The 27,735-nt window shown below is 35.9% G+C and overlaps 1 protein-coding gene across 22 annotated transcripts in view; it reads right to left on the reverse strand.

Moving 5' to 3' along the window:
• Positions 1 to 866: 866 nt before the first annotated feature.
• LOC127854865 (neurofilament heavy polypeptide-like) overlaps positions 867 to 27,735 on the reverse strand; it is an 85,479-nt gene continuing 58,610 nt past the window's right edge. For 11 of the 22 annotated variants that reach the window (XM_052390050.1, XM_052389966.1, XM_052389996.1 and 8 more), the window contains 7 exons: positions 24,963 to 25,389; positions 20,431 to 21,045; positions 14,153 to 14,219; positions 13,214 to 13,350; positions 11,538 to 11,722; positions 10,842 to 10,941; positions 7,797 to 8,642 (listed from right to left, as the gene is read on the reverse strand). In XM_052390050.1, coding sequence (XP_052246010.1) covers positions 8,542 to 8,642; positions 10,842 to 10,941; positions 11,538 to 11,722; positions 13,214 to 13,350; positions 14,153 to 14,219; positions 20,431 to 21,045; positions 24,963 to 25,389 — 1,632 coding nt within the window. In that variant the 3' untranslated portion in view covers positions 7,797 to 8,541. Of the gene's footprint in view, positions 6,847 to 7,796; positions 8,643 to 10,841; positions 10,942 to 11,537; positions 11,723 to 13,213; positions 13,351 to 14,152; positions 14,220 to 20,430; positions 21,046 to 24,962; positions 25,390 to 27,735 lie in introns of those variants that run through there. The other 11 variants (XR_008037228.1, XR_008037212.1, XR_008037229.1 and 8 more) reach the window with 11 other exon arrangements.

Consider the following 27,735-nt stretch of genomic DNA (forward strand, 5'->3'; position numbering starts at 1 on the left):
CTGCACATTAAGGCAACCCAGCTTTGAAAGTTTGGCCGAAATCCACGACATAATTTAAGAGTAGTCGACTACACGACCATTTTGGGGACCATTGTATATTGGAATTTTAACAAAGGGTCATAATTCAGCCAAACCTAGTCATAGCAAAAGTCTCATCCTTAACGATCACTCACTCTTAGTCATGCAGATGTGAAATTTTGAGTGAAATCCGCTTTGCAGTTAAAGTGTATATGTAAAAAACAAAAATGTTGGGCTTTTATATTCAACAGTCGAAAAAAATTACCATAACTCTGCCAAAACTAGTCATAGTAAAAATTCCTTCATTGACAATCATTAAGGCGATTCAGTTGTTTAATTTTGAATGAAATTCACCAAATGTGCTTGCATAGGTCCCTGAATTCACCAAGCAGTGAAAGGGGAATACAGAGCACAAAACTGCGCTTATATCGTAAAGTGTGAGATATTGACAAAATTCAGCAGCAAAAATTCATTAATTTACGATTATCCTAACATAAACAGCATACAGCTGAAAAATCTGGCATACACAGTTAAGTACACAACAGCTTGGGGTTCATATATTTTTCTGTGTAAAAACAGGAAACTTATTAGAACCCCCCACCCCCCCCCCCTCCGATAAAGGGCCATAATTAGCCACAACTGGTTTCTGCCAAAATTAATTCCTTGACCATCTTCTACACCATAAGTTAAGCTCTGAAATTTGAAGTGAAATATACACAGCCATTGAAGCGAAATCGACAAGATTCAGGATGTTAGTAAATGCATACATACCTACCTACGGACAAGTGCATTGCCTAATGCCTCCTACTCAATAAACATTCACATACATGTAACACAATAACACGTGCAACAATAAAATTCTATTTATTAATAATGAAGTATACTTCATGTATGTATTTAATTATATTTTTAAGCACATCATAATAGCAACACACATAATACATATATCAGTAGTTTTCAATGATCGTGGAATCCACATATAGGACCTTGTTTGCATAAGGAAAGCATTAAGGCTAGGCACTGAAGAAAACAAAACAACAATATAGCATTTGCACTAATCAAGGTCATCTGAAAAAATGACAAACATGCTTCAAAAATACTGAACCTAGACTTTAGTCAAAGATCATAAAGCAGCTATAGTTGAAAACAGACCTTTTAAGTAATTTTATTAGACATTTATGCTGAATATGTTCTTAGCTAATGAACATGCTAAAGATACCTTTGAAATAAACACATATACTTATAGTAATAAACTCATAGTTATTGTTCTATTGGAGCTGATCAATAATGCTACTTCAATAATTGATTTCCCTTATAAATTTGCCATGAAATATTAATAAAAGGCCCCATCAGTTAAATTGCCTTTGAGAGACAAAACAGTCAACATTTCATCTATACAATTAAGGTCACTTGAATAACCCTGCATTGGCGTATCATTTTGAGCATTTCAAAACACAAACAGAAGCACTAAAGACCTTAGATTAACTATCATCAGCATTTGGGAAAATTTATCTTCTAATTAAAATAATTATTACAGTTAACTGTCAAAATAAGCATGAATACTATTAACACAAAAAGTAATAATAACACAGTTTTAAATTATTTAAAAATATACTTGTACAGTATCGAAACACTTTAAATACCATAATGTATGTAAATAATTTAAGGGTGATTACACTAAATGAAATGTGAAAACAAAACAATCACTGTCCACATAGTACAACAGTAATTAAGAATACCCAATATGTTAATTGTTTCAAGACAACTATTACTTTAATACTTATAATTACATTAATGTTCTTTATGAGGATGGCTTATGAAAAATTGCAATATCAATAACCAAACTAAGATACAATGACAAAAAAGAAGTAACAGAGATTTTGAATTAAATTTTTGAAAGTACTTTGTCTACCCCATTTAAACGTTGTAAAAAAATTGATAGCATACTCTGTCATCCATTTTCTGTGCATGTACTTTTCACCATTAGCATATATACCAATTTACAGAGGCTAAAATATTCTTATAGTTAATTATTATATCCATGTAATTTTATGCAATTACTAGAGTTATGAAACTAAAATTTGGCAATTCTTCATAAGAAAGATGCTACTTTATGACATTGCCATATTTCGAACACCTGCAATTCATATATTTAATTGCTTATTGAACTATAAATACCATGGGATTTGAATATTGCCATCCAAAATAATTAAAACAAATTCATAATGTCCAGTTAATAATTAGTGAATAATTATAAAAGACTGCATAAATTTTTATGAATATAAGAAATATTTTTATATTCTTATCATTATATTATTAAACATGTGGCATGATTGATGTAATCAATTGATTGTACAAGTAAATGGAATGCTAATGTAAGGTTGAGCATGTAATTATTGTATCTACTTGTCTGATACAGAAAAATTAAGAAGGTTATACAAGAGTATCACGATCAACTGTTACAATTGTAGAACAATAGACTTCTGGTCCATTACTTCTGGTCCATGACTTCTGGTCCATGTTTGCATATGTCAGATAAAATTGTAAAAACTTGGAAGCAATGTTGATAAGCTTTACATATTGTTTCATTTATATTTACATCTTAAGTTGATGTAAATAATATATGATAATTTCACTGTCTTCATTCAGTACATTCATGAAACATGGTCCTCAAAGACATCAATCTGAGCAAATTAAAATAATATGAGATGCACTCTTGGAACTGGACTTATTGCATAAAGTGTTGTCAAAGATTATAAATATTGGGTCCGCACTTGCTTATCAGGGGTATTTTTGGATTTCATGCAATTTTTTGTTTAAAGAAATTTCTTTCATAACCATTATGGTGTTAAGGCTGATAAATCTTCCCTGATAAGCCTATGATGACTTCACAGGCCAATTCCACAGGACATTCTTGAACACGTAATAAGCCCTGTTTTCCCAGAGCACAGATCATTATATCATATAAACACCTCGAATGCATGAATGCTTTTGCATTTAAAAATAAATAACTAATATTGAGCATTTAAAATAAATAAAGTTAAAATTGTATCAAAATGTATTGTACCTGGAATGTGTTATAATAATAAAATGTGTACAAAATGGTCCTTCTAAATAATAATTATTTTTGAACAATGCTTTGAAACATGAATACCTGTAAGCAAATAAATGCACCTAATTGCATTTGCAATCGTAATTCAAAAATATAATGACAAAGCTATTATATTAATAATTTTAGTTGTATTATCATGCTCTATAATCAAATCCTCAGATTTCAAGAATATTAAACTTTCAGTAATTAAAACCATTAATGCATAACAGTGGTGTCCAACAAAGATTTTTTTATACAAACAATAAATGCACAAATATCATGAAATAAACAAACAATTGCCATATTAACAAGCTATATTTATAACAAAGTTCAACAAACTGTAAAACAATTTATGTCAACAAGTGTATTATTAATACATATATCAATCTTTCATCTTTTACACAACTATTTTCTGAAACAAAACACACAGAATTTTTTATTTTTATTTTATTTTAAAACATTAATGTTTTATCTTGCAAACTATTATATTATTTACAAATCCACTCTCATGTTCATATATCCAGCAGTACTTGGTAGCAGTAATGTGGAGGAACAGAATCATGCTTCAGATCTTTACACTTGTCTGGCTTTAACTACCTGGACATCATGACATGCCTTAAAGGGATCTTTTCACGGTTTGGTAAATTGACAAAATTGAAAAAAGTTGTTTCAGATTCGCAAATTTTTAGTTAAGTTATGATATTTGTTAGGAAACAGCATAACTGAACATGTATTTACCATGCTCTAAAATATCCATTATATGCATCTTTTGACGATTTAAAAACCTAAAAATTATAAAGCGTTGCAACGCGAAACAATAGAATAATTTGGAGAGTTCTGTTGTTGTCGTTTAAATTTTTGAAACTACGAAGATTGCTTATATAACGTATAAAATAAGTATCTTAGCATGCTTGGCAGGATAGCTCAGTTGGCTAATGCGTTTTTACTTCAGGATTCCAGGGGTCACTGGTTCGAGCCCTGCGGCGGGCTACTTTTTTTTTCCTTTTTAAAATTTTATTTTTTATTTTTTACTGGAGCTTTTAAAATTTAGTGTTTACATTTATCAATATAAAGCATTTAATGACAAACTTCAAAACATGCCAAAATCTGTGAAAAGCCTTCTTTAATACACTCAATAATTCATAGGTAAAAGTGCTGGTCATAAACAGCCAATCAATTATCATGCACATAAATAAACTTTGCCAAGGCTTATTTTCAGTAGCACACTTTAAAGAAGACTTATTTGTGCATGCTATAAAGCTGTTACAGTATAATATTTGCTATCGATATATTTGAAAATTAAAATGAAATTAAATGCCCTGTCTGTTTGTTGGTTTGCGTCAAACTTTAACATTTGCCATAACTTTTGCAATATTTGGCAGGCATGTGTATTTCATGGAGCTGCACATTTTGGGTGGTGGAAGGTCAAGGTCATCCTTCAAGGTCAAAGGAAAAATATATGGGTCAAAATCGCTCATTTTATATACACTATAACTTTTGCAATATTGAAGATAGCAACTTGATATTTGGCATGCATGTGTATCTCATGAAGCTACACATTATGAGTGGTGAAAGGTCAAGGTCATCCTTCAAGGTCAAAGGTCAAGTATATTGGGGGGGACATGGTGAAAGTGTTTCTTGTTTCCAATGATGATTATCCCCTTAGTGGAACGTTTCTAGTTCATGTTAATTAAAAGGTGAGATTATTACTATTGCATTAATTATATATATTTTGATTAATGTGACCATGGAATTAGAGATCTATACTTCTAAACTATCACACAACTTACATAAATGATGTTAGCACTTATTATCATTCATATAATAATATATTTGGTGCATGTTATGGAAGGAAAATAATTATGGACATAGATAGCCTTGGCAAACAGGTTTCCCTGGTAGAAAATAACAGATGCTTCCATGGAACACATTCTAGTCCTAGCACCAGCATGCTTGTACAAAACACAAACTATACATTGAACTTGACCTCTGTCATACATGTAGTATACATTTGGATATGCTAATAATCACGAAGAATTTGACAATCAACTTGCAGACAGGTTGAACCCTTTCATCATATAAAACAAGAAAATACTTTTAATTATTGATACTTTCATAGCTATGTCTGCATGTAAGCTAAACTACACACACATTTCAAAGCTAGGTCTGCATGTAAGCTTACCTACACACACATTTCAAAGCTAGGTCTGCATGTTAGCTTACCTACACACAGATTTCAAAGCTAGGTCTGCATGTTAGCTTACCTACACGCAGATTTCAAAGCTAGGTCTGCATGTAAGCTTACCTACACACAGATTTTAATGCTAGGTCTGCATGTAAGCTTACCTACACACACATTTCAAAGCTAGGTCTGCATGTAAGCTTACCTACACACAGATTTTAATGCTAGGTCTGCATGTAAGCTTACCTACACACACATTTCAAAGCTAGGTCTGCATGTTAGCTTACCTACACACACATTCCCAAGCTAGGTCTGCATGTAAGCTTACCTACACACACATTTCAAAGCTAGGTCTGCATGTAAGCTTACCTACACACAGATTTTAATGCTAGGTCTGCTTCTAAGCTTACCTACACTCACATTTCAAAGGAAAACCTCCATGAAAACTCAATTGATTGAGTACAATTTTTTTTTAAGTAACAGTGATCTTGACCTTGATCTTACTAATCCCACATGCGACCCAAGTTGACAGTAAGCTACAAACATATAAAACAACAATAGCCAAATAAAAACTTGTTGATCGTGACCCAACATGTCCCTAATGGAATCTCATACAAAATTTCAGCACAATATCTCCATCCAGACTCAAGTTTTGAGCACGACAATTGTTTTAGTTTTAGTAACGATTTTTAACTTTATTTAAAAACCTGGTTAATAACTACACATAAATATGTTTTATCTACCTCTGAGATGTCTATATTGAAATGAATTACCTTGTTATAGGAAACAATAATTGTCCAGCTAGCAAAAGAAGAAGCAAAATATCTATGCTTCCAAACACGAAACAAAAGATACAATAAAATTTCGTCAACATTGAAAAAACTAGTGCTATCCACACCAATGTGGTGTAAAGAATTCACTGACTGGTTTGCAAAACATAAAGGGTCCCAAAACCAGAAAAAAGGGAAGGGAAAGAGATAAGATGAAACTTTGTTTGATGGTGTAGAAAGTGTGCATGAGCAAAGTTTACATATGTGCTCATATGACACTGCACTCTCTCTGTCCAATGAAAGGACAGAACTCTTGTAATATTATATGAAAATAAACACAAAGGACAACACCCTTGCCATCCTCAATGAAATGTCCAAAAAATGACACATTTTTTGCCATTCATGGTGATAGTGCACATTTATACAGGGAGAAATGCACAATACCATGCTATGTTTCTACGAAAAAGCTTTGAAGCAGCTTTTGTGCAATCAATAACAAATGATGCAAAGGTTCAAAACATATAATTTGGATGACCATGTAGCATTGTAGACATTGCTGAAATGCCTTTAGTCTCTGTCTAAAACTAAGGTCAGACTGCTAGGAAAATGCATTGTGACTTGAAGAAGTTTTTGAATGATAATCAATGTGATTGGCTATGGTGAAGGAAGGTGGAGGATACAGGAGCAATCACTGCAAAGCAATCATTGGCCAGAAAACTACAAGGGGTGTACACAATATCTTATACTACCCTGTCATTGGTCACAACTTATATCAGCATCATTATCTGAAAATACATCAGGAAAATTATGGATTAATAGCATGTTCAACATTATCAATGTAAAACTTGTATTCAAATGTAAAGTGATTAAATCCAGTAGTTTTTTTTTAACTACCATAGTTGCTATTTTACAATTCCTAATAAATAAATGAGCCTTAAGCCATATTAATGATAAAAAAATACTGTTTTAAATTATCAAAAAAGCAGTTCTCTACAGGTATAATGTTGGTGGTAACAGGAACTCCAACATTTCAATTTACCTAGCTTAAAAATCTTTTAGTTATGGCACGATGAAGATTTCAGTTGTCGATTATTTTTGAAACCATAAATCAACCATAAATTTGGTTTGAAGTCAACATGCAATAATGCAGATAATCATGATATCTTTCTACATACTGAGTTTAATCAATCTAGCTCAAGTACTTTTTGAGGTATTACAGGATCCAGATTTTTCTTATTTACATACCCAAAGATGGACGGAGAGAAAAAATAAAATAAAATGCATATTACCCACATGACCCTCCATCCCCATACCAAGTATCTTAAATATAGCTTTCGTACCTTTTGAGTTATTGTATGATAAGATTTTAGTTTTCAAAGTAACCGTAGCAACCAGAACTTTTGCCAGACAATAAAACTTAAATAATGTGCATATTCCACATATCATGTGACATATGGCTCTCTATCTGTAAACTAATTCCTATCCTAAGTACCGGTACGCTTTGAGAAATAGCAGGATCCTGAATCGGACATACAGACAATTCAATGGAAACTTATATAACCCACCGGTTACACTAGGTGAATATTCAATTACGCTTGCATTATCATTTTGTCAAATTAAAGTTATCATTCTGTTTAAATTGTAGTTTTATAGAAAATAAAATGTAAATTAAACTTAAACTTTGAAGATACAGTTTAACACATTATGACATTATACAGTAAGCAAAACATGCAAGTGAAGCATATTCAGTTTTAATGTGTATACATAATGAGTTATACAATTGTACTTGTAACACATTCTACTAGCTACATTTACTTAGTTCACTACAAAAGCTGAATCACATTAGACACAACACACATTTTCTTACATCTAAACATATCCACCTGTAAAATTGAGAACAAAATGCCATTACAACATTATAATACGTCTTTACTATTTTGTCAACTGAATTTACTTTTAAAGAAATAAATTTTTTCTAAATATATTTAAATACACTTTGTTGATTACTTTCTAAATAATACACATTTTACCTTATTTCACTGTTCAAGTCCATACATATATTGTTGTTATGTGTGCACAAATTATAAATTATTACACTATAATTTTCAAGAAAAGTAATACTCATTTAAAAGAAAGTCCCAGTCAATAATAAGCATAAAATAAATTTGGCAAATAAACATGTAACAGTAACTGCACCAAATACAGATATGAAAAGATCACACTATAACAATAATCCATATCTTAAACAAGCATTAACTTCTTTAACTATATAACAAGTACGTCCTTTTGTATTGAAACAGTACCACTGGGTGATAATGGGCTACAACAAAATACTTAAATCAGCAAAATGTCTCTCAATTATTTGTATAGCCATGTATTGCAAACTGAAATAAAAATATTTTAACTACACCCAATGTATCAGTATCAAACACTGAACCTATCTCTATGTGGAAGAGAGGAAACGGCAGTGGAAAGAAGGGCTATTTGAAGGAAAGATGGGTGTACAGCGTGGACTTACTTCGCAAGCGAGCACGCTTCTCTTCTGCAGCTTTCTTCCATTCTGGCTCCACAGAATGGTTATCTGAAGAAAACACACCAATATTTTAATACTATAAATGAAATGAACATAAGAGCTATTTGACACTTTGTTTTCAATAACTTTTTTTCAAGTGTTCATAGACAAGGGAAGTTTCCTATGTTGCATGAGACCATTCACATAATAACACAAAATGCCATCATTTTAACTTTTTAAGTCAATAATAATTTAAATAAACCCATTTGCATTTAATATGCACCAACTATTATAACTGCAATTCCAATCTTATACTGATATTTGTATCTATCACTTTCCAGCTTAACTAAATCATGATACTATTTGCAAGCCTCATCGGCGTGTGTCTGTTTGACAGCTTCAAACAATTATCACCTGGCTGTACAACTACATTGACAGCTTCAAACCATTATCACCTAGCTGTACAACTACATTGACAGCTTCAAACCATTATCACCTGGCTGTACAACTACATTGTTGTTTGACAGCTTCAAACCATTATCACCTGGCTGTACATCTACATTGACAGCTTCAAACCATTATCACCTGGCTGTACAACTACATTGACAGCTTCAAACCATTATCACCTGGCTGTACAACTACATTGACAGCTTCAAACCATTATCACCTAGCTGTACAACTACATTGACAGCTTCAAACCATTATCACCTGGCTGTACAACTACATTGTTTTGTAATAGTATAAGTTTTTCCAGTAACATTATGTCTCTTTTCTATACTTATTCAGCTTGTGAAAAAAAAATAAAAGGAACAGTTGACTGAATGAAAATAAATCTAAAAGAATAGCCTTTTTTAGGATAAGTACAAATAAATAAAACAACAAGTGTATAAATATTGCAGACCATCATATATCAATCGAAAAATCAGAAATATTTATCAATGGAGATAGGTATATTGAGAGCACGTAAATGTCAGGATCTAAATGTTATTTCTGATTCGCAAGATATTGATTTATGCTAGTGTTTAAATTAACCTTAGCATAACATCATTACTATTTACGAAACTGAGCGACATTTTCATTTGGAAGGTATGATCAAAGTTATATCTTTGTTTTTCTTCTTTTGTTACTATTGATCATACTGTTACAATGGCTTCATTTTCGTTTCATCAGAAAAGTACAATTAGTTGTTGTTGTGTTGTTGTTATACAAACGTTATTAGGTCATCACGCAAAGTGAGCGAAATTTAAACAATTAGTACATGTAAAAAAGGGTATAAAATGGCAAAAAATCTGCCTCGGCACAGACGTCCCCATCTTGACTATCACGTGATTACCCCCTCTGTAAAGTAAATGTTCAACACTTTTGCCAATAATAGAATTGTTTTACAAATGATATTTGTTTTATATTTTAAGAACGTTTTTTCACTAAAAATGGTTGTACAAAAATGCACTAAAAATGGTGCTAGATAAATTCTCAGTTTCTAAGTGAAAAACTGTAAGAATTAGAAAATGTGATATTAATTATCTGATCTATTTTGTCTGCCAACATTTTACTACATCTGGGCATTTTACCGCAATTTTTCAATTAACCGCATGAATTGTATTTTCAATTTGTGGTTAGTAAGTCCATTGGCAAGCAAATGGACAAAAACACAACTCAGGTGTTACATTCAGCCATGTTTTTTAATTGAACAGAAACCGTTGCAAATTCAGTCAAGATATCAGGAGGACAATTTAATACAATACAATCTTATTACTAGAGCCTTGTCACATACATGACTAGTAATCCAGGCCAATTTGTTGGTCCACAGCTCGAATTTGCAAGTGGAGTTGACGATCGGGTGAGTAAAGTTTGTTTAAAACTTGGGCGAGTGCTGTTTTATCCGGTTGAGAAATATAAATTCAGTATCAGAACTCCTGCCACATCGATAAAAATTGCTTACTTTTTTTCGAACGAACAAAAAAAGTTTAGTACACAAAGAAACTGCACTTTTCTTTTGGCAATGAAAATGACGTCACCGGCATAGTAAAAATAATTATTGAAATCGGCTGCACCGGTTTCGTAGATGTCAGTTCTCTTAGCTAATCAATTAATAGTGAAAAAGACAGTTAAATATATTGGTCATTTCGTGAAAAATTAAATGCAGGGCAAGAATAAAGTGAAGGGCGAGTGGATTGTCAGGCCTACTCGCCCTGCAGGATGAGTGGCTTTGGAAATTTTTAAGGCCTGACTAAATTATATGTTGACAATAACGATTGTCATGGATACCTTTAGAGGTAGCTGCAGTAGAGCGGGATGTTTTCCTCAAAGCCAGACCTCTCTTCCACTCTGGCTCTGAACTCTCATCACTTTGCATTGACGTATCCTGCTAATATAACATTTATATCTTGCAAAAAAGGACAACATGTTCAAACAAGAGATCGGATTTATAAGAAAATCGTACTTAAGATTTTTTTAACTCTCCAGTTTTTAGTTAATAAACAACCATAGGGGCTTCTGATAAGTAAGCATTGAACCATGAGGGATCAAAGAAACATTTGGTATTTAACAGTTGATAAGTTTATTTTCCTCATACACCAAATAAGCAAGCGGCTGTTTCTTCTTCTTCAACGAGAGCACAGCATAAAGGGTGCCAATGCTCGGCTGTGGGTGCATTTTTGAATTAATGAAAGCTTGTCAGAATTATAATTTTTTTTTAGAGGTCACAGTGACCTTGACCTTTTACCTAGTGACCCCAAAATTGGTATGGCATGTAGAACTCATCAAGAGGCATCTACATATGAAGTTCAAAGTTGTAGGTGGAGGCACTTTGATTTTAGAGCAAAATGTCAAAGTTTAAGCACGACGCCGGCGGACGACACAACGAGCAAGCTGTGACAATACCTCAGGTTTTCTCCGAAAACAGCCGAGCTAAAAATGAAAACGCTACCTTGACTTGTACTGTACTGATAACAGTTTGTTTACCTCTGGTGTTTTCTCCTTCCTGCTGGCCCTCCGCTGCTGCAGTTCAATCTTCCACTGTGGCATCTCGTTGCTCTGTGTGGGGATGTTCTGTGGAGGGGACATAACTCCGCTAGCGGGCACAGAGGGTGACCTCCCCTGCCGCAGCCAGCTCGGAGTGTAGTTGTCATGTGGCTTAGTCACTGAACCTGCAAATATTGTACACAAAGTTTTGTAGAAGACATACTAAATTATTTTCAGTGAGAGCTAGGAAAACTTTCACAAGGCGTTCACTTCCCAATCTTTATAAAATCATTTAACCTAAACATAAAAAGTATATGTTAAACAAGAGGTTGATGGTGGTACATTGCCGCTTAACTCACTTAAACAAACAAAAATTTAAAAAAAAAGGTCAGAGAATTATAAACCAGGCTTTTTAAGTGCACACAACCCAATTTTAATTCTAAAATATCATTTAAACAGAGATAACAACAAAGCTTCATGACGATTGGGCGATCAATTGACCTAAACATGTTATTTATGATCCCACACATCACATTTTTCAACTTGACATAGATATCTTGGAGACAAGTGTTATAAACAATCTTGGGAAAACATTTTCTATTTGTTCCAGCAAAAGGATGATCAAGGGTAACTGACAAAATAAAATCAGCTACCTACCACAACATCTCACCATAAGTTACTTTCAAGTTAGTTACAAACAAAAAGATGGATGAGCAAAACATTCATTTACTACTTTAAATCTAATAATGTATATTACAAAACATTTGACTAAAACTAATGGCCATCAAGTTTTGCAATTTAATGGAATAGGCTACAAATGCCCAAACTCCAATTCTAAAGTAACAAGAGTTCCGCAATCGGAGACATATGACCCCCCCACAGGGCTTTGACCTAGTGACCCCAATTTAAATAGTGGCCATCTACTGTCCAAGGCGAATGCACATGTGTAATATCAAGCCAATCAGTCAATTTGTTGAAGAGTTATTGATCGGAAACAATTTTCACACTTATTGTGACAGTGACCTTGTCCTTTGACCTTGTGATCCCAATTTCTATAGGGGTCATATGCACATGTGAAGTACCAAGCCAATCAGTCAATTCATTGAAGAGTTTTTGATCGCATAAGATTATTACACATATTGTGACAGTGACCTTGACCTAGTTACACCAATTTCAATAGGGGTCATCTATTGTCAAAGACCAATGCACATTTGAAGTATAAAGCCAATCGGTCAATTCGTTTACGAGTTATTGATCGGAAATGATTTTCACACTTTTTGTGGCAGTGACCTTTGACCTAGTGACCCATCTACTGTCCAAGGCCAATGCACATGTGAAGTTTCAATCCAATGGGTCAATCCATTGACGAGTTATAGATAGGAAACGCACTGGTTTACGGACAAACAGACAGACAGACTGACAGACAGACCGACTGACATCCAGCAAAACAATATATCCCCTCTTCTTGGAAGGGGGGCATAACAAGATAACATTCTACTTACTATGACATACAATTATGAACAATTTAACCCTTCATACAAAACAGCACTAGGTATTTGAAAGTATTTTACAAAGCACACATGGTACTGCTCATCATCTTGAATACATAGAAACTAATCCTTAAACAATAGCCAGTGAGGAGTGTAAAGTTTTCATGGTATTGGATTTTCCTGTACCTGATCTTGACTCCCTCGGTTCATTCTCAGAGCCGCTAGACTGCTTCCTGATTTTTACGTTTTTGCTCAGTTTGTTCATATCCTCATCTCCGTTCTGGCTTGACTGGGTATTACTGGAGTCCTGTAGAGGGCTTCCCCTGTCAATAACATCATAAAACCACCAATTGTATTCTGAAAAGGCCTGGGTTTTATTCAAAAAGGCCTGGGTTACTATTATTTGTTGCTTGCTTAAGTGACACATAGAAGATATTAGTTATTGTAAGCCAGAAGCAATTATAATATGCCTTCACTTTTTGAAATGGAAACACTCAGGTTGAGTCCAAAATATACAGCAATAGTGTACTAAAACCACATAACTAATATTTGTTTACATAAGTTTGTTAATATACAGCAATAGTGTACTAAAACCACATAACTAATATTTGTTTACATAAGTTTGTTAATATACAGCAATAGTGTACTAAAACCACATAACTAATATTTGTTTACATAAGTTTGTTAATATACAGCAATAGTGTACTAAAACCACATAACTAATATTTGTTTACATAAGTTTGTTAATATACAGCAATAGTGTACTAAAACCACATAACTAATATTTGTTTACATAAGTTTGTTAATATACAGCAATAGTGTACTAAAACCACATAACTAATATTTGTTTACATAAGTTTGTTAATATACAGCAATAGTGTACTAAAACCACATAACTAATATTTGTTTACATAAGTTTATTAATATACAGCAATAGTGTACTAAAACCACATAACTAATATTTGTTTACATAAGTTTGTTAATATACAGCAATAGTGTACTAAAACCACATAACTAATATTTGTTTACATAAGTTTGTTAATATACAGCAATAGTGTACTAAAACCACATAACTAATATTTGTTTACATAAGTTTGTTAATAGTGTACATGTACATCAACTTACCCTGTTTTCTTAAGTGCAGGTTTCTCCAGCCAAGATGGCAAAGATTTTTCACTTGTATGGTGATTTTCTGCAAGAATATTCATAAAATTAATCATTTAATCAATTTAGTTATTTAAAACATGTATTCAACTTGCAACTATTAACTTAACATACTGTAATAGTTGCAATTATTTTTTTCCTTATCTGAAAATTGAAATTTAAAAACATTTTAAAATTACAGGTATCTTCAATTTTAGAGACAAAGACTATGGTGTCCGAAAAATATACTTATATTAAAACAAGGGCTGTTTGTAAAACATGCATGCCCCCCATATGGGCTGTCCGTTGTAGTGGCAGCCATTGTGTGAATACGTTTTTTGTCACTGTGACCTTGACCTTTGACCTAATGACCTGAAAATCAATAGGGGTCATCTGTGAGTCATGATCAATGTACCTATGAAGTGTAATGATCCTATACAAAAGCTTTCTTGAGTTATCATCCGAAAATCATTTTACTATTTCGGGTCGGGTTGACCTTGACCTTTGACCTTGTGACCTCAAAATCAATAGGGGTCATTTGCGAGTCATGATCAATCTACCTGTGAAGTTTCATGATCCTAGGCATTTGCGTTCTTGAGTTATCATCCGAAAACCATTTTACTATTTCGGGTCACCGTGACCTTGACCTTTGACCTAGCGACCTCAAAATCAATAGGGGTCATCTGCGAGTCATGATCAATCTACCCTTGAAGTTTCATGATCCTAGGCGTATGCATTCTTGAGTTATCATCCGGAAACCATTTTACTATTTCGGGTCACCGTGACCTTGACCTTTGACCTAGTGACCTCAAAATCAATAGGGGTCATCTGCGAGTCATGATCAATCTACCCATGAAGTTTCATGATCCTAGGCGTATGCGTTCTTGAGTTATCATTCAACTAGAAATGGCGCGGCAGAGGCCGACGCGTATCCCCACGCCGAATGTTTGACCTAGGTGTGCCCCAGGGTTGGTAATGGGGCCATGCATAGCTGAGATTGACCGTATTGTCATAAGAGAAGTTCATCATCAATTAGAAGTGAATTGGTGTAGAAATGAAGAAGTTATAGTAAAAGGCAATTTTGGGTGGGTGTGACATATGTGGGCAGGGCGCCCCAGGGTTGGTAATTGTGCCATGCATAGTTGAGATTGACCGTATTGTCATAAGAGAAGTTCAGTATCAATTTGAAGTGAATCGGTGTAGAAATGAAGAAATTATAGTAAAAGGCAATTTTGGGCGGGTGTGGTCTATGTGGGCGGGGCCCCAGGGTTGGTAATGGGGCCATGCATAGCTGAGATTGACCGTATTGTCATAAGAGGTTCAGTATCAATTTGAAGTGAATCGGTGTAGAAATGAAGAAATTATAGTAAAAGGCAATTTTGGGTGGGTGTGGTCTATGTGGGCGGGGCGCCCCAGGGTTGGTAATGGGGCCATGCATAGCTGAGATTGACTGTATTGTCATAAGAGAAGTTCAATATCAATTTGAAGTGAATCGGTGTAGAAATGAAGAAATTATAGTAAAGGCAATTTTGGGTGGGTGTGGTCTATGTGGGCGGGGCCCCAGGGTTGGTTATGGGGCCATGCATAGTTGAGATTGACCCTAATGTCATAAGAGAAGTTCAGTATCAATTTGAAGTGAATCCGTGTAGAAATGAAAAAATTATAGTAAATGGAATTTTTTGGTGGGTGTGGCCTATGTGGGCGGGCGTCCCAGGGTTGGGATTGGGGCCATGCATAGTTGAGATTGACCCTAATGTCATAACAAAAGTTCAGTATCAATTTGAAGTGAATCCGTGTAGAAATGAAAAAATTATAGTAAATGGAAATTTTTGGTGGGTGTGGCCTATGTGGGCGGGGCGCCCCAGGGTTGGGAATGGGGCCATGCATGGTTGAGATTGACCGTATTGTCATAAGAGAGGTCCAGTATCAATTTGAAGTGAATCGGTGTAGAAATAAAGAAGTAAATGTAAAATAACCTAAAAAAATGAGTTATAATTTCTGACGCGGCCCCACCCCAACCGCTATAACTTTTGACCCAGGGGTCAGATCAAAATTCCAAATAGTGCAGGGTCGCACATATGCTCATAGCTACCATGTGTGTAAGTTTCAAGGTTCTAGTGCTTTTAGTGTAGGAGGAGATAGTGGCCAGGACGGACGGACAGACAGACAGACAGACGGACGGACGGACGGACGGACGGCGGAGATAACCACAATATCCCCACCTTTTTTTCAAAAAGCGTGGGGATAAAAACCATTTTACTATTTCGGGTCACCGTGACCTTGACCTTTGACCTAGTGACCTCAAAATCAATAGGGGTCATCTACGAGTCATGATCAATGTACCTATGACGTTTCATGATCCTAGGCCCAAGCGTTCTTGAGTTATCGTCTGACAACCACCTGGTGGACGGACAGACAGACCGACCGACAGACCGACTGACATGAGCAAAGCAATATACCCCCTCTTCTTCAAAGGGGGGCATAATAAATGCAATAAATCACTGTACAAGAATTTTCTTGTGATTTAACTTTTTCTGCTTAACAAAATAAATACAACTTCACAGCTTTGCTTCCTCTTGCCTGAATTTACAAGAGGGCCAAGATGGCTCTAGTTCGCTCACCTGAGAGGAGTCGGTTTCATTCAATCTTTACCAAATGTCAAACTTGACCTCTATATTGTCCAGGCAAACATCCTGGTCAAGTTTCATCATTATTTCATCTGCGAGCCATGATCAATATACCTATGAAGTTTCATGATCCTAGGCGTAAGCATTCTTGAGTTATCATCCGGAAACCGTTTTTCCAGGTTGAGTCTCCGTGACCTTAACAGTTATTGTGTGAATACCTTATTTGGCACTGTGACCTTGACCTTTGACCTAGTGACCTGATAATCAATAGGGGTCATCTGCGAGTCATGATCAATATACCTATGAAGTTTCATGAACCTAGGCATAAGTGTTCTCGAGTTATCATCCAGAAACCATTTTACTATTTCAGGTCACCGTGTCCTTGACCTTTGACCTAGTGACCTGAAAATCAATAGGGGTCATCTGCGAGTCATGATCATTGTACCTATGAAGTTTCATGATCCTAGGCATAAGCGTTCTTGAGTTATCATCCAGAAACCATTTTACTATTTCAGGTCACCGTGACCTTGACCTTTGACCTAGTGACCTGAAAATCAATAGGGGTCATCTTCGAGTCATGATTAGTGTACCTATGAAGTTTATTGATCCTAGGCATAAGCGTTCTTGAGTTATCATCTGGAAACCATTTTACTATTTCTGGTTACCGTGACCTTGACCTTTGACCTAGTGACCTGAAAATCAATAGGGATCATCTACGAGTTATGATCAATGTACTTAGGAAGTTTCATGATCCTAGGCCTAAGCGTTCTTGAGTTATCATCCGGAAACCATTTTACTATTTCGGGTCATCGTGACCTTGACCTTTGACCTAGTGACCTGAAAATCAATAGGGGTTATCTGCGAGTTATGATCAATGTAGCTATAAAGTTTCATGATCCTAGGCATAAGTGTTCTTGAGTTATCATCCGGAAACCATTTTACTGCTTTGGGTCACCGTGACCTTGACCTTTGACCTAGTGACCTGAAAATCAATAGGGGTCATCTTCAAGTCATGATCAATGTATCTATGAAGTTTCATGATCCTAGGCATAAGTGTACTTGAGTTATCATCCGGAAACCATTTTACTATTTCGGGTCATCGTGACCTTGACCTTTGACCTAGTGACCTAAAAATCAATAGGAGTCATGATCAAAGTACCTATGAAGTTTCATGATCCTTGGCATAAGCGCTCTTGAGTTAACATCCGGAAACCATCTGGTGGACGGATGGACCGACATGAGCAAAACAATATACCCCCTCTTCTTCGAAAGGGGGGTAGGGCATAATGAGAAAAATGCCCCCCTCCCAGCAGCCATGTTATTCAACTGACCGGAACCATTTTTGAACTCAACTCTCGTATCAAGGACAAATGTTCTTAGCAAATTTCATGAAAATTGTGCCAAAAATGTGACTTCTACTGTGTTCACATGTTTTCACTATAAACATATAGAGAAAAATGCCCCGCCCACTGGCGGCCATGTTTTTTCACCAATCCCGACCATTTTCAAACTCGTCCGGAATATCAATAAAACCAATGTTTTGACCAACTTTCATGATGATTGGGCAAAAATTGTGACTTCTAGAGTGTTTACAAGGTTTCTCTTTAGCCAAATAGGGAAAACTGCCACTATATACATATAGAGAAAAATGCTCCCTGCCACTGGCAGCCATATTTTTTCACTGATCTCGACCATTTTTGAACTTTTTTTTTAACCTAGTGACCTAGTTTTTGACCCGGCACAACCCAGTTTCGAACTCGGCCAAGATTTCATTGGGACAAAGCTTCTGGCCAAATTTCATGAAGATAGGACAAGAAATGTTGCCTCTAGAGTGTTTACGAGCAAATGTTTACGGATGGATGGACGGACGGACATATGACGGACAAAGACAGGTCACAAAAGCTCACCTGACAATCAGGTGAGCTAAAAAAACTAAAAAGTAAAAACAAACAAGATGCGTTTGTGAAACACAATGTCCCCCTATATGACGTTTGACCTTGTAGGATGACCTTGACCTTGACCCTTCACCACTCAAAATGTGCAGCTCCATGAGATACACATGCATTTCAAATATAAAATTGCTAGCTTCAATATTGCAGAAGTGACATTACATGAGCAATTTTGACCCATATATTTGACCTTGAAGGATGACCTTGACCTTTCACCACTAAAAATGTGCAGCTCCATGAGATACACATGCATGGCAAATATCAAGTTGCTATCTTCAATATTGCAAAAGTATTCATAAAATTAGCGATTTGGGCCACATATATTTGACCTCTGACCTTGAAGGATGACCTTGACCATGACCTTTCACCACTCAAAATGTGCAGCTCCATGAGATACACATGCATGCCAAATATCAAGTTGCTATCTTCAATATTGCAAAAGGACTCATAAAATGAGCGATTTTGGCCACATATATTTGACATCTGACCTTGAAGGATGACCTTGACCTTTCACCACTCAAAATGTGCAGCTCCATGAGATACACATGCATGCCAAATATCAAGTTGCTATCTTGAATATTGAAATACTGCAAAAGTGTACATTAAATGAGCGATTTTGACCCATATATTTGACCTTTGACCTTGAAGGATGACCTTGACCTTGACTTTTCACCACTCAAAATGTGCAGCTCCATGAGATACATATGCATGCCAAATATCAAGTTGCTATCTTCAATATTGCAAAAGTTATTGCAAATGTTAAAGTTGGCGCAAACCAACAGACCAACCAACAGACCAACCAACAGACCAACCAACAGACCAACAGACAGGGCAAAAACAATATGTTCCCCACTACTATAGTGGGGGACATAAAAACATTCTGCTTCCCTTAAAGGACAACACTGTTTCAAATGCTGTTGGGCGAATTTATTATTTTCTACCATATATATGGTTATTTTACCCAAATGCAATGGCCATTTGCCCTCAGGCATACATCTGCAAGATTTTATTACCTTATTCCTGTTGTAAAAATCTATGATCAAAGTGTCACAAGATTAATGAAAACAGGGCAAAAGTATGTAGAATAGCGCAATTAAACATACTATCCCAAAATGAGACAATAATTATTGACGAAAACCTGTATGTCCGAAAATTAAGAGTCATGAAACATAATTATTTTTGCTAAAAAAGAGAGTTTCCAAAAACGTAGAATGTCCGAAAACTTACAGTAATTATGGTACTTTAATAATTAAAAACATTTATTCTGTGTTTTTTTTTTATATAATGAAGCAAACAATATATTGAACTCACCATAACTTTTGACACCAAGACAACTTTTGTGTTGGTATTTGATTTATGATTCAATTTTGTCGGTGTCACTTCTTTTCGTAGGTAATCTCGGGTACATTTTTTAAATACATTTTTCTGGATCATTCATATATCAGTATTTTAATTTAAATATATTGTTATACACTTGTAAAAACTTTCCAGATGAGATAAATATTTTTTTGTTTTGTCACTTAAAATTAACTTTATTCAAGATTTCCAAAAGCAGTTTTGTGACCACCAGCACAACCCACCAAGAACATAGCTGACATTTACCTTTAGACTGCAGGACATCAAGGACTTTGGACTGCTTTTCTGCAGCCTACTGCAGCCAAGCGAGAACATAGCTGACATTTACCTTTAGACTGCAAGACATCAAGGACTTTGGACTGCTTTTCTGCAGCCTGCTGCAGCCAAGACGGCTTCTCTTGTTCCTGCTTGTCCTTTTCAGCTTGACTCACGGACCCGGTTTTCCGCAACACCGGCCGGTCAAATATCCCCTTGGGCTCGGTAGCTGGTTTCACTTCTTTTTCTGGAGATGGTGTTGCCCGTTTTAGCGCAGGCTTTTCAAACATTCCGCCTGATGAGTTGTCTGGTTTTTCTCTAGCATTGCCAGGTGATACAGCAGATTTTAATGGAGGCTTTTCAAACGTGAACCCTGATTCACCCGCTGAATCATTTCTCGTTTTTGTTTGTCGGAGAACAGGTTTATCAAATGCATGGTCATTGTTAGGAATAGCACTTGTGTTGGTGTTATCATTGTCATGTTCATCTGCAGGTGTTATTTTACGTCCAGTGCTTTTCAATTTGGGCGTCTCAAACATGTGTTTAGGTGATTCATGTCTCTGCTTTAAATCAGGCTTAGAAGCTTTCTTCAGAGGAACATCAAAGTCTGGTTTCTCACTTTGTTCAGACTCAGACGACTTCCTTTCCGGCTTTGGCGTGCTTCTCAAAGCTGGCTTGATGAACACTCCTGAGAAAATAATACACGATTTATTCTAATTTTATGCCAGGCAGTTCATGCTAGGAAATTATGGTGATATATATTTCATAATTCAATACGATGTGTAAAACACCAAGAACTGTTCATATAAAATATTTGTTTGATGAACACGCCATTCTGTACAGACTGAATATACAGACAACAAGCACATAAGGGAGACCCTGTAACTGTAAGAATCACCTTCAATCTCTTACTGCGCATTACTGCACTTATCCCTTCATACTCAAGACTTTGCTTGCATTTTACACTGAAATAGTAGAATGTTGAAAAATAAAGCCTCAACAGTTACACATCTGTCCTTCAATACAATAAATAACGATATGTTAAGATACAAAACAGGATAAAAACACATATCTAAATAATTCCCCCTACAACGACATTTCAATAAACATGACTGAAAAAAATACATAACAACCAGGGTCCGACAAATCAACTCGCCCGCTCGTAATTACGAGTAGAAATCGACTCAGGACGAGTGAATATTCCGGCAGCGCTCGTCCTGCAGGGCGAGTGGCATTTCTGGCCAAAAAGATCTAAATTTCAAGTTTTAATACATCTTTACCAAACAAAACAACGTTTTATCGGCGATTTAAAATTAACCGGATGTTGATTTCTCCACACTGCGATAAAATAAGTCCTGTTCCCATTATGCACTCATACCGGTATGTTTCGTGAATGTATCTTTTACATGTACAGTACAGTATACGATCTTTTAATACTTCTAAAAAATTCGTCTAATTTCATCATATCTTTAAATTGAAAGAGTGGCTATTGGCAAGTTTTAATGGACGAAAATGACAAAGAGAAAACAGCCTTTTGTACACACAGAGGCTTGTTTGAGTTTAACAAAACGCCTTTCGGGCTCTTCTGCAATGCGCCTAAAGTGTAATCATTATGATTGTGACCATCCGGACAAAATGAAAAACAAACAAGTGAAAAGTGTGTTAAAACAGTTTATAAGCTTTATTGAAGCTCGTGAGTTAACAGTTCTATATGAAAACCAATAGAAAATCACATATTAGTTCTGATTTATTGCAGTTTTTGAAAAAATTGCAGAGCAAGTACATATTTCAGCAGGGCAAGTGAAAATTCTTAGCGATCTCGCCCTGCAGGGCAAGTTGCTGAAAACAATTTTGTCGACCCCTGACAACACAACAACCAATACAGACTATTCAATTATATCTGTTGGGAATACCCTTCTAATTAGAGCTGCATCGGGTACCCGAAATATCCGATGATATCGGATCCAACTTCAGATTCCCAGGTACAGATATCCGCCCCTGGATATTTCGGTTCCGAATATTATTTTCATAGTTGTATGTAACCTAGCGCTGATTTCACGAGTATTGTTTTATTAACAGACTGGTTCTGTTTAAAAGATAAAAGATACGTATAAAAGTCGATATTTATTAACGTGTGACAGTCTAATAGCAGATCATTTGAGATCCTTCGGCTTGTATCGTCTAAGAGTATCATTGGACATTATGTAATGAGCACCGAAAGCAAAACTAATTCGAAATCATGGAGGATTTTACCATTTCAAATGCAATTCCTAATGGCAATAAGTAAGTTTTCAATCCTTATTGTTTTTTTAGTTGTATTTAAAACAAGAAACCGTCGGAGACAGGTGATGCTCCCCAAAGTTTATTTTTGTCACAAGATTGCACAATATATTCAGATAAAAGGAAATGTCCTGAGGGCACAGTAGTTGGGGGGACAATAATTTTTTTATAGAAAATTTCAAATTTCAAAGGGCCATAACTCTGTGAAAAATCATCCGACCAGAACCCGCTGATAATATGCACATCTCCTCTTGGTAGTGAAGCTTCCCATAAAGTTTCATTGAATTCCGGTCATTAGTTGCTGAGAAATAGCCTGGACAAAAATTGCACTATATGTACAGTTTATGGAAATTTTCAAAGGGCCATAACTCTGTGAAAAATCATCCGACCAGAACACACTGATAATATGCACACCTCCTCTTGGTAGTGAAGCTTTCCATAAAGTTTCACTGAATTCCGGTTTTTAGTTGCTGAGAAATAGCCCGGACAAAAAATGTGCACGGACGGACAGACGGCCGGACAGACGCACACACGCACGGACAGACGAAGCAGCGACTATATGCTCCCCCCAAAATTAATTTTTGGGGAGCATAAAAATCATCTGACCAGAACCCGCTGATAATATGCACATCTCCTCTTGGTAGTGAACCTTCCCATAAAGTTTCATTGAATTCCGGTAATTAGTTGCTGAGAAATAGCCTGGACAAGAATTGCACTATATGTACAGTTAATGGAAATTTTAAAAGGGCCATAACTCTGTAAATAAATCATCCGACAAGAACCCGCTGATAATATGCACATCTCCTCTTGGTAGTGAAGCTTCCCATAAAGTTTCATTTAAACTAGTCATTAGTTGCCGAGAAATAGCCCGGACAAGAATTGCACTATATGTACAGTTAATGGAAAATTTCAAAGGGCCATAACTCTGTGAAAAATCATCTGACCAGAACCAGCTAATAATATGTACATCTCCTCTTGGTAGTGAAGCTTCCCATAAAGTTTCATTGCATTCCAGTCATTAGTTGCTGAGAAATAGCCCGGACAAGAATTGCACTATATGTACAGTTAATGGAAAATTTCAAAGGGCCATAACTCTGTGAAAAATCAACCGACCAGAGCCCGGTGATAATATGCTCATCTCCTCTTGGTAGTGAAGCTTCCCATAAAGTTTCATTGAATTCCGGTCATTAGTTGCTGAGAAACAGTCCGGACAAAAATTGTGCACAGACGGACACACGGACAGACAGACAGACAGAGGAAGCAGCGACTATATGCTCCCCCCAAATTTTTTTGGGGGAGCATAACAACGGTAGTGGATCCAGTTTGGCTGGAATGTTATTCAGGTAAATTTTGCATAATTTTGCGACCTGTCAAATTTGAAATTGTGTTCCTGAAAGCATATTTCACCATATATAAAGTTTAAATGCTATCTTGTGATGCAAGGAACCTCAATGCCCAGTGAGAGAATCTTCTCCACCACAGCAGGAGACCTCTTCAGTGCTCATTAGGCTTGCCTGGACCCGGACAATGTTGATATTTTAATTTTTGTAAAAACAAACATCAAACTGTATGAACAGTGAAAAGTGTATGTTAACGAGCAAACTATTAAGTGAATAAGTGTGAAAGTTTTGTTTTATTTTGACATTACTACAATGTTAAACGAGAAATTTGTTATGTTTTTTGTTATTTTTTTAAAAATGATTTTTAGTCAAATTATACTTCTTAAACAATGATTACTTTAATTTAGACATAAAATTCTAATTTTCTCTTATCTGAGGGATCCGGATCCGAAAAACTGTAAGAAACCATCTTTGGATTCTGATTCGAACAAATTTTTCGGATTCGTTGCAGCCCTACTACTAATTGACATGAGTCCAATCATGAGACATTGCCTGGTGGTTAACATTATAAATTGACATTTTGTAAAAATTGAATAAAAATCCAAAATTAAACATCAGATTAATAAACATAAATTTGTGTGACTATATTACATTAAAAAAAATGACATGTATGGGTCAGAAACCCTATTTCAACATTAATTTTAAACAATTGATCAAATAGCTATCCAACATTGCGACATTTCTAATATGCCAATATGAAATGGAAGCATGCTGATATATTTTTTAATTTTCAATTTTCCATAAACCAAAAATTAAGGGCTGGAAATAAGCAGGGGCCCATGTGCCAATGACCCCAAAATGTGAGGTGGGCAAACAGATTTTAAAATATATAAATCTGTGAATAAAGAATTGAAGGAATGAAGTTTGGTAGGCAGTCATGACCATATTGTTCGTTTCTAACCCTGCGAACGCTACCTGCCCATACCTGTGTTAGATGGACTTGGTTTGTCTTCTTCAGGTGTTTCACATGTCCGGCTCCTTAACACTGGCGGCTGAAAAGACAAGTCTCTCTCGCTGCTTTCAGAGCGGCCCCTCTTCTCTCCCTCCTGAAGTTCAACACTCTTTAAGGTAGGTGTAGAGAATGTGCCCGTCTCCATGGGTTCCGGTGACCTTTGATCTGTCACAGGTTTGACGGACCTCAGTGCCGGTTTTTCAAACACAGCTGATTTGTTCTCAGTGACTTGTTTTGTTGATGTTGGTGGCTTGGTTGGTGATCGAAGTGGTTTATCTACTTGTGCTGGGGAGGGGAGAATGAAGGCCCCTGGTGGAGGTCGTGACAGACGCTTCACCTCTTTTGTTTCAGTGGAAGCCTCAAGACCGTCTGTGGCACTTGGTGTCAGTCTCTGTGGTGGCTGCAATTTATAAAAAAACCAATGTGAGTATCTCCCTTTCAAATATGTGCAATTCACCTGCAATTGATGTGTCTAACTACCTTAAAACCGGTCCAATTCATCAACAATTAAAGTACAAAACTCCATTCCAAATAGGTGCAATTTATCAACGACCAATATGAGTAACTCACTTTAAAAATTGGTGCAATTTATCAATAACTAGAGCTTTGTCACAGACATGAGGTATACCCCCACCTGCTGCATTGACACAAAATATTTTGCATGCGGTCTTGACAAAACAACAGAAGCTAATTTATGGCGATATGTAAGAATTATTATGCCATTATCATTTATGGCCATATGACCTTTGAACTCTTGAATTCTTTCGCACAACACGCCATCCAATTAATGTGAACAAAATTAATGTACAGAGTCATTTTAAAATCTCACAATGAATGATATAGTTAGGGCCTGGACAAGCTCATTTATGGCCATTTTTTACTTTTGAACTACATATGTGACCTTGACCTTGGAAATATCACCGTAATTCATTTGCATGACACACCGTCCAATGATTGTGAACAAATGTACAGAGTAATTTTTAAATCTCACAATGAATGACATAATTATGGCCCGGACAAGATCATTTATGGCAATTTTCGACCTTTGAACTCAAAGTGTGACCTTGACCTTGGAGATATCAACGTAATTCTTTCGCATGACACACCGTCCAATTATTGTGAGCAAATGAACTGAGTAATTTTAAAATCTCACAATGAATGACATAGTTATGGCCCGGACAATATCATTTATGGCCATTTTTGACCTTGGAACTCTAATTGTGATCTTGACCTTGGAGATATTGACGTAATTCTTTCGCATGACACACCGTCAAATTATGGTGACCAAATGTGCCCAATGATTTTAAAATCTCACAATGAATGACATAGTAATGGCCAGGACAAGCTCATTTATGGCCGTTTTTTACCTTTGAACTCAAAGTGTAACCTTGACTTTGGAGATATCGACATAATTCTTTTGCATGACACACCGTCCAATGATTGTGAACAAATGTGACAAATGATTTTAAAGTCTTACGATAAATGTCAAAGTTATGGCCCTGACAAGCTCATGACCTTTGAACTCCAAGTGTGACCTTGACCTTGGGATATCCACGTACTTCTTTCGCATGACACACCGTCCCATGATGATGAGCAAATGTACCAAGTCATTTTAAAATCTAACGATTAATGACATAGTTATGGTCTGGACAAACTTTCCGTTTAAAGCGCACTAAGTGACCCTGTGACCTAGTTTTTGACCCGGCATGACCCATATTCAAACTTGACCTAGACATCATCTAGATACATCTTCTGACTAAGTTTGGTGAAGATCGGATGAAATTTTCGCGACAGACAGACCGACAGACAGACAGACTGACAAAGTGACTCCTTTATAGCCCCCATTACCAATGGTAATGGGGGTATAATCAAAGTGACTAAATCCCTTTTTATATAGATACAATCTACCAAAAATTAATGTGCATATAATCTTTATCCTTGATTCCCTGTACACAGGTCATCTCTGTGTTTTAATTCTCATAATTATGATACCTCATCAAATGAACGTTTTAAACAAAAATGCATATGACTTTGGTAGGACCTATTACATTTCAAAATTTTACAAAAATAATACAACTCCACTTATTGAAAATAACCACAGTAGACTATAGTAGGACTTACTCCCTGCAAGCTATATAAATAACATTCAATTTTTATGCCCCCCTTCGAAGAAGAGGGGGTATATTGTTTTGCACATGTCGGTCGGTCGGTCAGTCAGCCCACCAGATGGTTTCCGGATGATAACTCAAGAACGCTTAGGCCTAGGATCATGAAACTTCATAGGTACATTGATCATGACTCGCATATGACCCTATTGATTTTCAGGTCACTAGGTCAAAGGTCAAGGTCACAGTGTCTTGAAACAGTAAAACAGTTTCCAGATGATAACTCAAGAAAGCTTACGCCTAGGATCATGAAACTTCATAGGAACATTGATCATGACTGGCAGATGACCCCTATTGATTTTCAGGTCACTAGATCTGTATGATCACTCAAGAATGCTTACACCTAGGATCATGAAACTTCATAGGTACATTGATCATGACTGGCAGATGAACTCTATTGATTTTCAGGTCACTAGGTCAAAGGTCAAGGTCACTGTGACAAAAAACATATTCACACAATGGCTGCCGTTACAACTGGCAGCCCATATGCGGGGGTGCATGCATGTTTTACAAACAGCCCTTGTTATCATAAAGCCTGACTACCTTTGCAGCAATGCAAGGCAATGGCATTATGATGGAAG

The sequence above is a fragment of the Dreissena polymorpha genome, chromosome 1, assembly GCF_020536995.1.
Source record: "Dreissena polymorpha isolate Duluth1 chromosome 1, UMN_Dpol_1.0, whole genome shotgun sequence".
Taxonomy (NCBI): Eukaryota; Metazoa; Mollusca; class Bivalvia; order Myida; family Dreissenidae; genus Dreissena; species Dreissena polymorpha.